The sequence below is a fragment of the Panthera leo genome, chromosome D3 (assembly GCF_018350215.1).
Source record: "Panthera leo isolate Ple1 chromosome D3, P.leo_Ple1_pat1.1, whole genome shotgun sequence".
Classification (NCBI taxonomy): Eukaryota; Metazoa; Chordata; class Mammalia; order Carnivora; family Felidae; genus Panthera; species Panthera leo.
This window is the reverse complement of record NC_056690.1, coordinates 14,129,521-14,144,007: the sequence shown is the minus strand read 5'-3', so window position 1 is coordinate 14,144,007 and position 14,487 is coordinate 14,129,521. Positions and strand designations below refer to the sequence as shown.

At 50.8% G+C, this 14,487-nt stretch overlaps 1 protein-coding gene across 5 annotated transcripts in view; it reads left to right on the top strand.

Annotated features, from left to right (window-relative positions):
* KSR2 (kinase suppressor of ras 2) overlaps window positions 1-14,487 on the top strand; it is a 434,193-nt gene that overhangs the window by 316,149 nt on the left and 103,557 nt on the right. For all 5 annotated transcript variants that reach the window (XM_042909856.1, XM_042909854.1, XM_042909855.1 and 2 more), the window contains exons 6-7: window positions 1,595-1,664; window positions 4,840-4,923. In XM_042909856.1, the coding sequence (XP_042765790.1) occupies window positions 1,595-1,664; window positions 4,840-4,923 (154 nt within the window). The remainder of the gene's footprint in view (window positions 1-1,594; window positions 1,665-4,839; window positions 4,924-14,487) is intronic.

Below are 14,487 nucleotides of genomic sequence, written 5' to 3'. Positions count from 1 at the left end.
CCCTGTCTTCCTAGCTGGCGAAGATGCCACGGGCAGAACTGCTTCATTTCTGCTTCGTTTCACACCGCCCTGGGGCCTTTGAGGTCTGGGAGGAGGGATGCCAGGGCAGCCGGGTCATGGAGTCAAGGTGGGGGCTGGTGCTCAGCATCTGCGAAAGAAGTCTCAGAACATAGTCAGAGGTGAGGGGATAATAGAGGTCGCTGGGATTTCACCTAAAGCATGAAAGGGAAGACCAGATGAGGGCAAGTACCCAGTCTGAAGTCTGTATGATTTATTGTTTCTTCCTCATTCCCATTCATCCATCAGCCTATCTATCCATTTATTTATCTATCCATCCATCCATCCATCTACCCACCTACCTATCCATCCATCCATATATACATACATACGTACATACATCTACCTATCCATCCATCCATCCATCCATCCATCCATCCATCCATCCACCCACCTATCCATCCATCCATCCATCCATACATACATACATACATACATAAATACATACATCTACCCACCTACCTATCCATCCATCCATCCATCCATCCACCCACCCACCCACCCACTGACTATTCTATCCACCCATCTACCCACCTGTCCATCTACGCACTCATCTGTCTGTCCACCTACCTGTCCGACCATTCATCCATCCAGCTATCCAGATATTCAGCCAGCCAGCCAGCCAGCCAGCCATTCATTTAGCCAACCACCCACCTACCCATCTGCCCATCTACCCACTCATCTGACCATCCACCCACGTATCCAACCATTCATCCATCCACTCACTTACCAACCCCTCTATCCATCCATCTGTCCATCCACCCCCTCTTCCTTCCACTCCTCATCAATCCATCTACCTATTTTAACATGAGTTTATTTAGATGGTATGTGTTTGGACATGTTTTACATAGTTACTGACAATATACAGCAAGTGATACTAGTTTTCTATATAGAGTGTGCTTTTAACATAAGTGTGTTTAAACAAAAAGAGCTAACTTAAAATAGTAATAAAATAATTTTGTGGCTGGACAGGACACGACAAGACTGGGAAAGTGGGACGTGCATGCCTGGCATTTGGAAATCTACTGCATTGGAACTTTGCACACAAGGGCATATGATCTAGACTCCCTCAAATCTGGACTCGCATTACTGTGCAGCCTCCAACGTGTATGATCTCGCACAAATGACGTCCTTTCTCCAAGCCTCGGTTTCATTGTCTGTAAGGTGGGGATGGTAACAACCCCCTGTCTTTGGGGTGGTTTTGAGGATGTAACGAACTAAAGCCTGTGAGTCACTTAACACATGCCTGGCACAATCTAAGCACTCTGTAAATGGAAGCAGAGCTCATTTTATTCTTTCCACAGCTGATTTCTTTCAAGGCATTCCCTGGTTGCCCTGCCCAGGGGACCTTGCTGAAGTCAAGGTGACACGTGTTAAACCAGTGTTCCATTTGGCTTTGGTTTAGCAAGTGATGGTGGTAGGTCACTGTCCTTCCTGAAGCTGGAGAGCCTCCCTCTTCCTTCTCGGGCTTGGCCGGAGCCCGCCCCACTCTGATCCTCTGTGTAACAGGCTCTTCTCCTCTCTTCTCTCCCTGCAGACACACTGTCGGTGCCGCGCTGGTCCCCGCAGATCCCTCGTAGAGATCTCGGCAACTCCATTAAGCACAGGTAGGCTGGATTCCTGTGGGCACCGGTACCCACCTCCGGTAGATAGCTGGCCCCCAGAGTGGGGGAAGGCCAGGCAGATATTTTGCGTCAGTTCCTATGTCATCATGCCTCTCTCTCCTCTGCCAAGCGAGACCTCAGTGTGCCCCCTGGGGACTGAGATGTCGGCTTCTTATTAACCTGGCCCTTATAAAATCAGCACATAATGGTTAAAAACCAGGGATTTGGAGTCAGACTGTCCTGTGTTCACATCCTGGCGAATAAAGCTTTGCAACCAGAAGGAAGTTACTTAACCTCTCTGAGGCTCGGTTTTCTCATCAGATAATTCTGCCTACCCTTAGGGTGTCATAAGGATCAATGACATAATATATGTAAAGTGCTAAGCAAAGGGCTCATAATAACCACTCGGTTAAACGGTATCATTGTCAAGAGAAATGTTGTACAGCCTAATTTTGGGTCTCCCTACCCAGAAGACAAGATTGAATTCTGAACTCAGAGGTACTCACTCTCTGGTGAGCTGTAGGTCAGCCCAGAGCTCCAGCCCTGTTGGGTCCGTGGAATAACCTCACCAGGGGTACACCTGTCCTATCAGGAAGGACGTTGTATCTACTAGACATCCCTTCTAAGCAGTTCTTTGACTTTCCAGATTGAACTTTCTACATTTTATGTCATTACCCTCACAGTCTCTTCACAAACTCATTGGGGTAAGTAGCACAAGTGTGATCATATCCATTTGACAGATAGGGAAACTGAGGCCCTGCACGATTGAGGGATGGTTCTACAAGCTAATTGACCTCGGCACTCTGTATTCTTTGGACACTGCTCCTCAGAGTTTTCTTTCTATGTACCCAGAGGCGTCTGGGAACTAGCCGAGGGACCAGTTCACTCATTCATGGATTCTTTGCACTAGTATTTGTAGAGAATTTACATGCCTTGGTTTCAGCACTGCGCAAGGCGCCGGGAGCCCTTGGGGAGCTCGCGGTGCAGTCGAGGGCTAGATGCTTAACAGACCATGACAGTGTGTGGCATTGGGGCTATAAGGTGGGGGGTGGGGGTGGGCGGTACCAGGGGCAGACATATCGCCATGGGCGGGTGGGCCCGAGGTAGGAATGAGCACCCTGTCTCCCGGAATGGCACCTTGTCAACAGGTTTTCAAAGAAATATGTTGACAGAATAGTTGTTAAGACCCAAATGAGAAAACGATGGAGGAAGCAGTGAGAAATACGTGATAGACACGTCCGTGGTCGGGCCGTGAACCGCAGAGAGAAAGGCATCAAAAAGAAGGGCCTTTTTTGTGTGCTTCCCAATACCCCGGGCTCAGTTCTACCCCTGGATCGGTCCCACCCCTGGCTCAGCCCCGTCCCTGGATCGGCCACGCCCCTGGCTCAGCCCCGCCCCTGGATCGGCCACGCCCCCGGCTCAGCTCCGCACCTGGATTGACTCCGCTTCTGGTTCAGCTCCATCCTGGGTTGGCCACACCCCTGGCTCAGCTCCCCCTCTGGATTGGCTTCACTCCTGATCAGCTCCACCTCCGGATTGGCCACACCCCTGACGAAGCTTCATCCCTGGATTGACCCTGCCCTAGTTCCATCTAGCCCTGGTGGCACAGCCCCATCCCCCAGCTTTAGCAATTTAGATCTGGTGGTACCTCATATTCGAATGCTGATTCTCAGAGGAAGGATGATGGTCTTGGGCATCAGGAATGTCTTCTTAGTGGAGCCAGGACTGGGGATGCCTTGTTACTCTTCAGTGTGACCCCGGGCCCCATGCCAGGACGGGAGACCTAGACTCACCCCAGCCTTGGTGAAGAAATGAAATTGAAATCCCATTCCATCCACTGTCCTCAGAGTCACCTCAGGCAGAGCTCAGAGAGAGAGCTGGTCCCAGAGATGGGAGAGGACTGGAGAGGAAAGAGAACTCCCGGCTACAAAGCTCGTGCCGCCTCCCCTCCATCCCCACACTGCTGGCCAGGGGGGTGGACCACAAGCCCAGTCACCATTCCTAAGAGCTGCCAAATCCCATAAAGTAGACCCTGCCAAACTCACTGGCCCCGTGGAAGGGGCAGACAAAGGCTCAACCAACCCCCAGTCCAGAACTGGAGAGGGAGTCTTCTTAGCCACAAGAGTCTCCGTTCAGAATGTTGCCATTTGCCTCCATGCGGAGGCTTTGAGCTGCGCCTCATTCGGCTTGGAGAGTGACTGACCCAAATCAAGCAAGTTGGGGCAGCAGAGGGCTGCAACCTTGCCCTCAAAATTCTCAAGCACCAAGTTACATAATCACTTCTGATTTTCATTTTGACACTCGGAGGCAGTGGAGATTAGCTACAACTCCTGCTGAAAGTGGCAAAAATTGAAAATGAAAATTAACTCTGACCCGGCAACCTGCAATACTTTTCTCGGGCAGCCCGGCCACTGCCTGGTATCTCTTGGGGGAAGAAAGCGCCCCAGCGGCCGCGGGAGCCCCTGGAAGTTAATCGTACGCACCTCTGTTCCTGGCAGCAGCTGTATATCAGGGGCGTCCAAACTGCCTTCTGTTGGCAACAAGTGGTGGGGGGGGCAGGGGGTGGGGGGAGAAGATGAGCCGACGGTCTGAAAAGAGCTTTCACTTTAGAGACTCTTCTGCTACTCAGGTTTGAGGCCTCGGCTCTTGGCGGGGGAGGGGGGGCCCTGGCAAAGCTCCCCAGATGGTTTGATTGGCAGAGAGGGGGCACCGGTCTGCCAGCCTCCCAGGAGGCTCCACCTCGCCTTGTGGTCCTCTGAGGGCAGTTCTAGCCCCCCACCCGTCACTCTGTCCCAGAACTGAACTTGGCATATAGCAGACCACTGGGCAATACCTGTTGAACGAACGCAGGATTGTCATGAATGTCCAGGGGACAGTAGAGTCCCAGCCCAGTCGAGTGAGCACTGACTACATGCCAGGCGCTGTGAAGCCCCTTGCCGTGCACAACCTGTTTCATCCTCCCAGCACCTGTGAGGCCGGTCCTGCTTACCATCCCCACTTTACAGAGCGGGAGACTGAGGCTCCAGCGGCCCAAACAACCTGATGAAGTCACGCTCCTCGGAAGAAGCCAGGCTGGACGCCGGGGCCTGTGCACTCACCCTTCACGTGGTTCATCCTGCGAGACAGCTGGGGGTCACCGTCACCTTGGCCCTGAACGTTTTCTGTCTCTTTCCCACAGGTTTTCCACCAAGTACTGGATGTCTCAGACGTGCACAGTCTGTGGAAAAGGAATGCTTTTTGGCCTCAAGTGTAAAAATTGCAAGTAAGTGGCTGCACCAGGAAGTGTTTTCAGGGTGCCTGACGTCAGCTAGAGCCACGCTAGCCTTTGAACTGGCTTGCGGAAGCTTGGTTTCCTAGCTTTCGGGAGAATCGCTTGCCCTATGTTTCAGAACCGCGTCCTAAGTGAACCTCTGCCTTTGGGCGAGGGGTCAAGCAGCACAATTGTGAATGAAAACCAGAGCTGACGGATGGTGCCGGAGATGTTTACGGGGTGTGTGGGGCCACGGCGGTACTCTGCATAGTCACAGCATTTAACATGAGGGGTTGGCACAGTTTTTTTCTAGAGGTGACCGGATAGTAAGTATTTTAGACTTGGTGGACCCAGGGGTCTCTGTTACAGCCACTCAGCCAGGCCTTGTAGCTCAAAAGCAACCAGAGACAATATGTAAACAAAGGGGTGTGACCAATGTATTTGTTCTAGTAAAACCTTATTTCCATAACTGCGCAGCCGGCTGGCTTTGGCTCCTCAGCTGTGGTTAGTTTACCAGTTCCTGAGTTAGAGTTTGTGAAGTCCTTTTCCTCTTTATTTTTTCTCCTCTGTGTTGTTGGGGCGGTGGCGGGGGGGTGGGTGGGCGGTGTTCTGATGCTCCCCATTTTACAGATGTGAACGCTGAGTCTCGGCAAGGGGAAGTCACCTGCCTGCGGGCACACGGCCCCGACCCCCTAACTCCCCTTCCTTCTGTGGCATCATGTCGCTCTCGAGCTCTCCCAGCCCTCCCCAACTCCACACACGCATTCCAGGTCACAGCTGGCAAAAGGCAGGGAGGTGACAGAATAAAGCTGATGTCCAGTATGGGCTCTGGAGTCAGAGTAAGATAGGTTCAAATCCCGGCTCTGTGATGCTCTTGCTGTGTGACCTTGGGCAGTTCACCTCACCTTTCTGTTCCTGCCTGTGTGTGTGTGTGTGTGTGTGTGTGTGTGTGTGTGTGTGTGTGTGCGCGTGTGCACTTTATCTGCACGAAAGGAATAATCGTCACACCTGGCCAATACGGTCTAAGCATTCAGTAAATCAGCACGAAAGGACACAGCACGGTGCCAGCCTCTGATCTCTGTCCTCGGTCAGAGGTCACAAATGCCTTTTTGCCTGGCCTCCCTCTCTCTCTCCCTAAGCCTGTGTGAAATACCTCCCTGGTCCAATCCCTAGAAAATTGTCAGTAATATTCAGTGCATCTTTCCGTCTGCTTTATAGGAGCCATTTAGTTTCAGAGAATGTAGGAGTCCCTCTGTCCTTGTCCAGCCCAGGCTGGGAACTCCCATTCGGGCTCCTTCAGGCCCCCCAACATCCTGTCCCTTGAGGGAGGGGGGAGGGGACAGCAGCAGCGGCATAAGGCAAGGTGGGGAGACTGTTACCATCTGGAGGCCCACGTCCCCACCTTGGTCTTCCTTAGACCCTGGTTCTCAGGTGAGCCCTCAGGGTGGTGGCCTCTGGGCTTTCTGACTCCAAGGCCAGGCGGTGGGGTCCAACTTGAAGGCTGTCTGATGCGTCCCATACCCCAGCTTCTCGGGGCGGGGTGGGGGTGGGGGGGGCTGTGTCATCCATGCGTGGTCACACCGTGTTCTGAGGGGAAGCGGCAGCCCTCACATCCTCACACCTGCGGAGTGGAGGCTTTGAAGTCAGGTAATTAGGTGACAGGGACGCAGCCAGGAGTCAGTGAGGCTGAACACCTCCTGAGCCATTTAATTTTCAGCCCTAGAGGCGGAACTCTGAGGTGGCCTTTGCTCCTGTTCTCTGTTCCAGAAGTAATGAACAAAGACTCAGACCCTGCCAAGGGTTGGGGGAGGCCTCTGGGGAAGGGGTGGCGGCGGTGGGTGGGGGCGGACCTGGGGGAGAAGCACGGGCTTTGGAAGCAGCCAGACCTGAGTTTGAGCCCCAGCTCAATTGCTACATTCTCTGTATGAGCTTGAGCGAGAGGCTTGTTGTCATCTCGCGACTCAGTTTTCTGATCTGCAAAGTGGGTTGACGCTGGTGCCCTCAGTAGAGCTACTGGAAGGAGCCAGTGGAATGTTCTTGCCCTCGATTACGGTGTTTCGTCAGAGAACGTTCTTCCTCACTCCACCTTGCGCAGAGACGGCTAGATAAGAGGCAGCATTCCAGCCATGTTTGGATTTTACCGTCGATCTCACCACTTTGCTCAGCTCTCAGAAAAGCTGCCAGAGCAGTGAAAGCAGAGTCCGGAGCTGCTATGAAAGTTCCGACATGCTTCCGGTGTTTTTTTTGACACTTGTGTAACGACAACAATTTTGTACTTGTGTTAACTACAACAGAGCTTAGAGCTATCTCTAGTACGTAATTATGAGCTGGCTTTATTTTTACTGCTGTCACCAGCTGAAGTTTGGATTCACTCTTCCATGAACCAAATACTGCAGTTTTTACGTGGTTTTGAAGATGGGCAAAATTTGGGACACACTGATGGGCTGACAGAAGGGTTGGATGGGGGACAGAAACGGGTAACGCACAGACGCCGTTGTCAAGGGGTTTAGGGAAAGACGCACCTACAGAGAAATGGATTTCGGGGGGACTGAAGTGCATGCATAAAGAGAGTGACAGATGGCATTGCACAGAGGGGGCACGGAGAATGGGGAGGCAGCTTTTTAGAAAAAAAATGGGCAGAACTGCTTGTTCATTTACTCAGCTGTTTATGAGCAGCTACTCCATAAATGTGCCAGGAGCTCTTCTAGGCAGCAGGGAGATCACAGTGAATAAAACGCACAAAACCCCTGCCCTCCTGGACCTTACGTGCTAGGGGAGGGGAGGGACAGTAAGCAACCCAGTAAAACAGATCATCTGTGCAGAGGGTGCCAGAAACTAAAGAGAAGAAGGAAGCAGTGAAGGAAGAGAGGAAGGGCCGGGCTTAGGGCTAAGATTTTAATTAAAGTGCTCAGGGAAGACTTTATACTTGAACCGGAACTTTGGAAAAGCCGTGATCTGTGGCACTGGACATTTCCTGTTCTCTGGAAGCATTCCAGAGCCATGGATTTGAATCTGCCCTGAAGGCAATGACTTTTTTAGTTTGCTTGTTCTTTTTGTTGCTGTTGTTGTTTGTTTTTTAAACCTAAAGCAATGTTGGTTCTGTTGTTGCTAGAAACTCCCTGGGTGAAAAGGATTGGATTGGACCCTGGTGACTCTACAGTGGTCCCTGGGCCAGCAGCAGCAGCACCTGGGGGCTGTTTAGAAATGCAGACTCTCAGACCATGCCCAGACCTGCTGCACCAGACTCTGCAATTTAAGACTGTCCTGGTGATTCTTGCACGCATTAAGGTCTGAGAAGCACTCCTCTGAGTGATCTCCAAATTCCCTGTTAGAGCTGATTTTCTTTGTCTAGATAACGGGTCTCAAACTTGGGTGTGCATGAGAATCCCCTAGAGGGTGTGTTAAAACACAGATTCCCGGGCCCGCCCCAGAGTCTGGGGTGGAGCCCCAGGATTTGCATTTCGGTAAGTTCCCCGGTGCAGCTGATGCTGCTGGTCCTGGGACCACTGCTCTACAAAAAAGTGGTAGTTTGCCAACATCAAGCTTTCTTTTCCAGCCTGACATTTCAGCACATGAGGTTTGTGTTTGGGGCTTTTGTTGTTTTTTTTTTTGTGGTTTTGTTTTTTTTGTTTTTTGTTTTTACAGACTGGTCGATCTTTGCTCACTATTTTTCAGGCTTTTGTGCCATTTCATCTCTTGGCCTCAGTGCTATAAACTTGATTCTTCTTCATCATCGTCTCTCCAGTAATATTTGTGTGAGAAGCCAAACAGATAAGGCATGACTGGAACCCAGGCTGTAGGTCAGACACACACACCTGCATTTGGATCCTGACTCTTCCACGAATAGCTGTGTGACCACTTCTGAGCCCCATTTCTTCTCCTGTCCAAATAATATCTACCTCACTCGACTGTTTAAAAAAACAACAAAAATACAAACGAATAAACAAAACAAAAATTAAGTGAGCTAATACGTAAGGTAAGATGCTCAGTCTGTACCTGGCACATTATAAGAACTTCATAAACGAAAGCTAATGCTGTTACTAACTTCACGGATTAATTTTGGGGTACCCCCCCCCCACCCAGGAAGCCAGGATACTTGCGAACGTCTAACCCCCTTTCCTCCTGCCTCGGCTTAATGGCCACTTCCTCCGGAATTATCATCAGCTGTCTTGTTGGCGTTCTGAATAGAGAGATTAGCGAACTAATAGGAAATTATGCTCAGAAAGCAATTTGCAGTTATCTGAATTGAGGACTTTTCATCTAATAGGTTCATGAGCGCGGAATGGAGTTTTCGTTCTAAGTGGTCGGATGTCAGCACCATCCACGTATTGTCTGCTGACTGCAGATTCAGCTGCAGGAACGTGCTGATGGGTTTCCCAGCCCTCGTTCATGCCTTGTCTGCATCTTTCCTCCTCGGGGTCCTTCCACAGGTTTCCGCAGAGCTGAGTTCTGGTTCCTTGGAAACCCGTCCACCCCTATCTGCGTTTCTTACGGGATAGTGCACAGCGGTGAATTCCGTGGCTTGTGCTCTAAGCAGGGAGAGTTTGAACCGAGGTATTTTTGTGCATATGTGTGTTTTTTGTTTTTTTTGTTTTGTTTGCTTTTACTGCATGGGCTGAGTATGGAAGGGAGGGGGACGTCTTTCAAAACTGTCAGTGGAGAAGTAGCATTTGAATTATCTGTCTCTCCTGCGTGTTTTAGCCTCCCCTCTCCCCACTCCTTCTTTTGGGTTGGGCTCAGTTCAGTCAGCATCCCTGGTTCGGTGTGTGCTGTGAGGGGCGTTTCTGTGCTACCTCTTGGGGTTCGAAGGTGAAAGAGACACCGTTGCTGTCCTCCAGATGCTCACGGTCACTGCTAGTGACTTAAAACTTAAAATCATCACACCTGAGTCCCTCCCAAGACTTCTTGGCCCAGACTCTGGCCATAGGGCATAGAAACCTGCATTTTTTTTATTTGTTTATTTATTGACAGAGAGAGAGAGAGAGAGAGAGAGAGCAGGGGAGGGGCAGAGAGAGAGGGAGACACAGAATCGGAAACAGGCTCCAGGCTCTGAGCTGTCAGCACAGAGCCCGACGCGGGGCTTGAACTCACGGACCGTGAGATCACGACCTGAGCTGAGGTCGGACGCTTAACCGACCGAGCCACCCAGGCGCCCTGAAACCTGCATTTTTAATAAGCTTCCCAGAGGATTCAGATTTGCACTGGGGTGTGAGTGAGAAACATGGTTCTAGAAGGAGGGGTGAAGCAGGTAGGTAATTATTACTGTAGGGGGATGTGCCCAGGCTGCACCAGGCCTGGGAAAGGGTGCATACATGATGCACATCAGGGGGGCTGTCCCGGAGGCCTTTGAAGTCTTGAGGGAGGAGGGACACCTGGGTGGCTCAGTGGGTTGAGTGTCTGACTTTGGCTCAGGTCATGATCTCGCGGCTCATGAGTTCGAGCCCCATGTCGGGCTCTGTGCTGACAGCTCAGAGCCGGAAGCCTGCTTTGGATTCTGTCTCTCTCTCTCTCTGTCTCTCTCTCTCAAAAATAAATAAACATTAAGAAAACAAAAAAAGAAGCCCTTGAAGTCTTGAGGAAGGAGTGGGAAGTAGCCAGGTGGAGCAGGGGGAAGGGTGTTCTGGGCGAGGTCACAGGCAAGGACACAGGCACGGGCAAAGCCTGGATCAGGACTTAGAAGGACTCGAGCATATTTTTCAGTTGTTTGTCCTGGGCGGGGCCTGGGGGCCGGGGAATACCGATTCTTCTGTGCAGACAGGGCACCAGGCCATGCCGCTGTGACTCTTGGGTGCTACTCCCTGTGGCTCCCAGCCTGGGTAGGGACCGCTCGCTCCCCATCCAGCCCCGTTCCTTAAACCCTGGAGCAGTCATCTTGCTGGAGTGGGTCACTTGCCAAGGGCAAGGCCTTGGGGAGGACAGTGCTGGTATCAAGGTGGCCTTCGCTTCTTGCAGGAAAGTAGGAGCAGGCAGAAGCCAGGAGTTCTGATGTTCTCCCGGTCACCTGCTCTTACGGCCTGAGACGCGAGGGGTCTGGGAGTCAGAATGTCTGGCAGGTGCTAAGTCTCCTTTTTCTCTAAGACCAGGGAGCAGTCGCTCCTCTGCTTTGAAGACAGAATGATGAAGTTAGCGGTCACAGAGCACAGTCTTCCCTCACCCACATGTGACCCGACGGTCTGCTTACCTTCCTGGCGACCTCATTTACCGGTTGCTGTGGGAGCCGCTGCAAACAGTTCATACCTGAGACCTCCCCGGGGGGGGGGGGGTTGCCCTTGGGTGATTGTGGCTGCCTCACCCCAAGGTGCCCAGGAAGAAGCCTCCCCCTGCTCCGGGTGGCTCAGAGCCAGGTGCAGGGTACAGAAGGCCAGCCTGCTTGCCTCAAGGCAGACACGCTCTGTGGTGCGGTTCGCAGCCCAGAGCCCCGGGGGGGATCAGGCTGAGACTAGAGTCACCTGAAACCACATCTTTGCTTAGCTTCTCCCCCATTCCTTATCCAGCTTCCCCCGCAAAGGAAACAGCCTCTCTTGGAGAACTCTCTCCACTCACAAGAACACCCATCTCAGGATCTGCTTCTAAGGAACCCAACTTAGCATAATAAAACAACAGCAGGGGGCAGAGAGAGCTGTTTAGGTCCTGGCTCTGCCCCATCCTGGCTGTGTGATTCTGGGGAAGTTTCTAAACCTCTCTGAATTGGATGTCATAGGACCTGTGAGTGCACCAATCGCATTAATGACTTGAGGATTCCCTCAAATCAGAATCTTTCAATAAGTTGGTCAGCACGTATTAAGTTGCAGAGACGGATTTTCTATTAATGCAAAGAAGGAAGAGAACCCTACTCACTAAATCACCTGCGTGGGTTGAAGTGAGGGAAAGTTCTGGAAAATGTAGCACATTTCCTCCTTTTCCATAGTTCTTGTTCCCCATTTGTCTTTTAGGATATTCTGAACCATCCTTCTTGGGAGACATGTTCAAGCATTTATAATGGGCTTTCTCAACCTCAGAACCATTGAAATTTGGGGCCTGATAATTCCTTGTTTGGGCAACTGCCCTGTGCATTGCAGGATAATTAGCAGCGTCACTGGCATCCACCCCCCAAATGCCAGGAGCGCCCCCAGCACACACACACGCGCGCACACGTGCACACAGACACATACTCCATCCCAAGTTGTGACAACCAAAAATGTCTCCAGACATTGCCAGATCTTCCCAGGGGGAGCAGAATTGCCCTTGGGGGAATTGCCTCTGTTTATATAGTGAAACAGTCATTGCCAACCAATGGGACCGTGGTATACTTGTAATTCAGTTCTAGAGTGCCGCTTTAATATTTATTTATTTTTGAGAGAGAGAGTGCATGCACAGGAGGGGGCAGAGAGAGAGGGAGACACAGAATCCGAAACATGCTCCGGGCTCTGAGCTGTCAGTACAGAGCCCGATGCAGGGCTCGAACCCACAAACCGTGAGATCATGACCTGAGCTGAAGTCGGACGCTCAACTGACTGAGCCACGCAGGTGCCCCTGGAGTGCCAACTTTAGAGTGCCATTACAATATTCAATAATGAGATCAAACATCTCGGTTTGCCTGGGACTTTCCTGGGTTTAGCACTGGAAGTCCCATGTCCCAGGTGACCCACCCATGTTGGTTGGGGCATGTCTGTGCAAATAGAAACATTTCCTGTGTTCTGATTTAGGTCACTGCCCACTTCTGTAGGGGTGAGACCCATAATCATTTCCCTGGGAAGGTAAAAAGTGAGTTTAGAAAACTGAGTTAACTAGCCCAAGCCTTTCAATTTATTCCAGTGTTTGAATGCCCTTTAAACACGTTCCTTCTCCTTCTGCCTTCGGTAGCTTGGCTGGATGTGCTCGCACTTATTTCTTTCCATATAAGCTGGCACTTTACTAATTTTCATTAAAAAAAATTTTTGTTAATGTTCTTATTTATTTTTGAGAGACAGATAGACAGAGCATGAGCAGGGGAGGGGCAAAGAGGGAAGGGGAGACACAGAATCTGAAGCAGTCTCCAGGCTCTGAGCTGTCAGCACAGAGCCCGACATGGGGCTCAAACCTGTGAATCGTGAGATTATGACCTGAGCTGAAGTCGGATGCTCAACCGACTGAGCCACCCCGGCGCCTCTACTGATTTTCATTTCAATGAGCCGTGGCTCTGTTATTGGATCTTTCTATTTGGATTTTGTGTACTTATTGGTTCTTCTCTGGGGCTGTATGTTCTCGTAACCTGTGTTTTTGCATCAAAATACCGTGTTTTATCTGAAAATTTCCTGGTTTTGCACAGTGACTCCAGCCACAGGTGATGAGGTGGAAGTGTGGAGTAAGCCATGGTTGGTTTGAGCAACGGGGTGCACTCATTTTCCTGGCCCTGGAAAGACTGAGGAGTTGATGAACACGATGCTGCAGCTGCCGTGAAGTTCCTGGAAGCTTCGGGAATTTATACCCCACACAGGATATTGGCAGGATATAATTATAAGCATGCATTTCAGAGATCACCAGCTTGAAGCCTGAACTTACTTTTCCATTAATAGAAACATTTCTGTTTTTGCAACAATCAGAATGGGAATTCACAGTCCCTCATGGGAGTTTTTGCCTAGTACGTGCAAAACTTTGGGTCCAATCACAGTTGTATGTGGAGGATGATTATTTTACTGGAGGGGCACCTGGGTGGCCCAGTAGGTAAGCATCCGACTCTCGATTTCATCTCAGGTCATGATTTCACGGTTCATGAGATCAAGCCCTGCTTTGGGCTCCGTGCTGACAGTGCAGAGTCTGTTTGGGATTCTCTCTCTCCCTCCCTCTCTGCCCCCACCCCACTCTCTCAAAAAAAAAAAGTGAAGAAAACAACTTAAAAAATAATAATTCTGCTAGACGCTGAGGTGGGCATTGAGTGTGATGGATGGTGCTGATGGGATCATGTATTGAGGGCTTACTAAGTGCTGGACATTTTGCTGAACAGCTCGCATGCGTGAGCTCATGTAATCCTTGCAACAACCCTGGAAGGTAGGGTCTGTTCCTCCCCATTTTACAGATGAAGAACGGAGGCCTTCAGGAGTAAATGCAAAGTCTCCCAGTAGGTAGATCTGCTCATCAAACCACCGGTCTCTCTGACTCAACATCCCAGACTCTTAGCCACTTTACGTGGGTAAAGGGTCAGCCACACAGTAGGCCAGCAACAAATGCTAGCCCCCTCTCTGCTTCTCCTTGACTTAAACAGGCAGAATGGAAGATGCAAATCTGATCTCAACCTGACCTCAGACCAGAGCTAGTAATCTTTTTCCTCCTCATTCCCCGAGGCTGCTACCCTCTCCTCTATTTCTTGAATTGAAAGATGGCGAAGGTGGGGGGCGGTGCCTGGGGGGATCAGTCGGTCGGTTAAGCGTCTGACTTCATCTCAGGTCATGATCTCGCAGTTCACGGGTTCGAGCCCTGCGTCAGGCTCTGTGCTGACAGCTCAGGGCATGGAGCCTGTTTCGGATTCTGTGTCTCCCTTCCTTTCTGCCCCTCCCCCGCTCATGCTCTGTCTTTCTGTCTCTCTCTCTCTGAAAAATAAATAAAAACATTAAAATATAT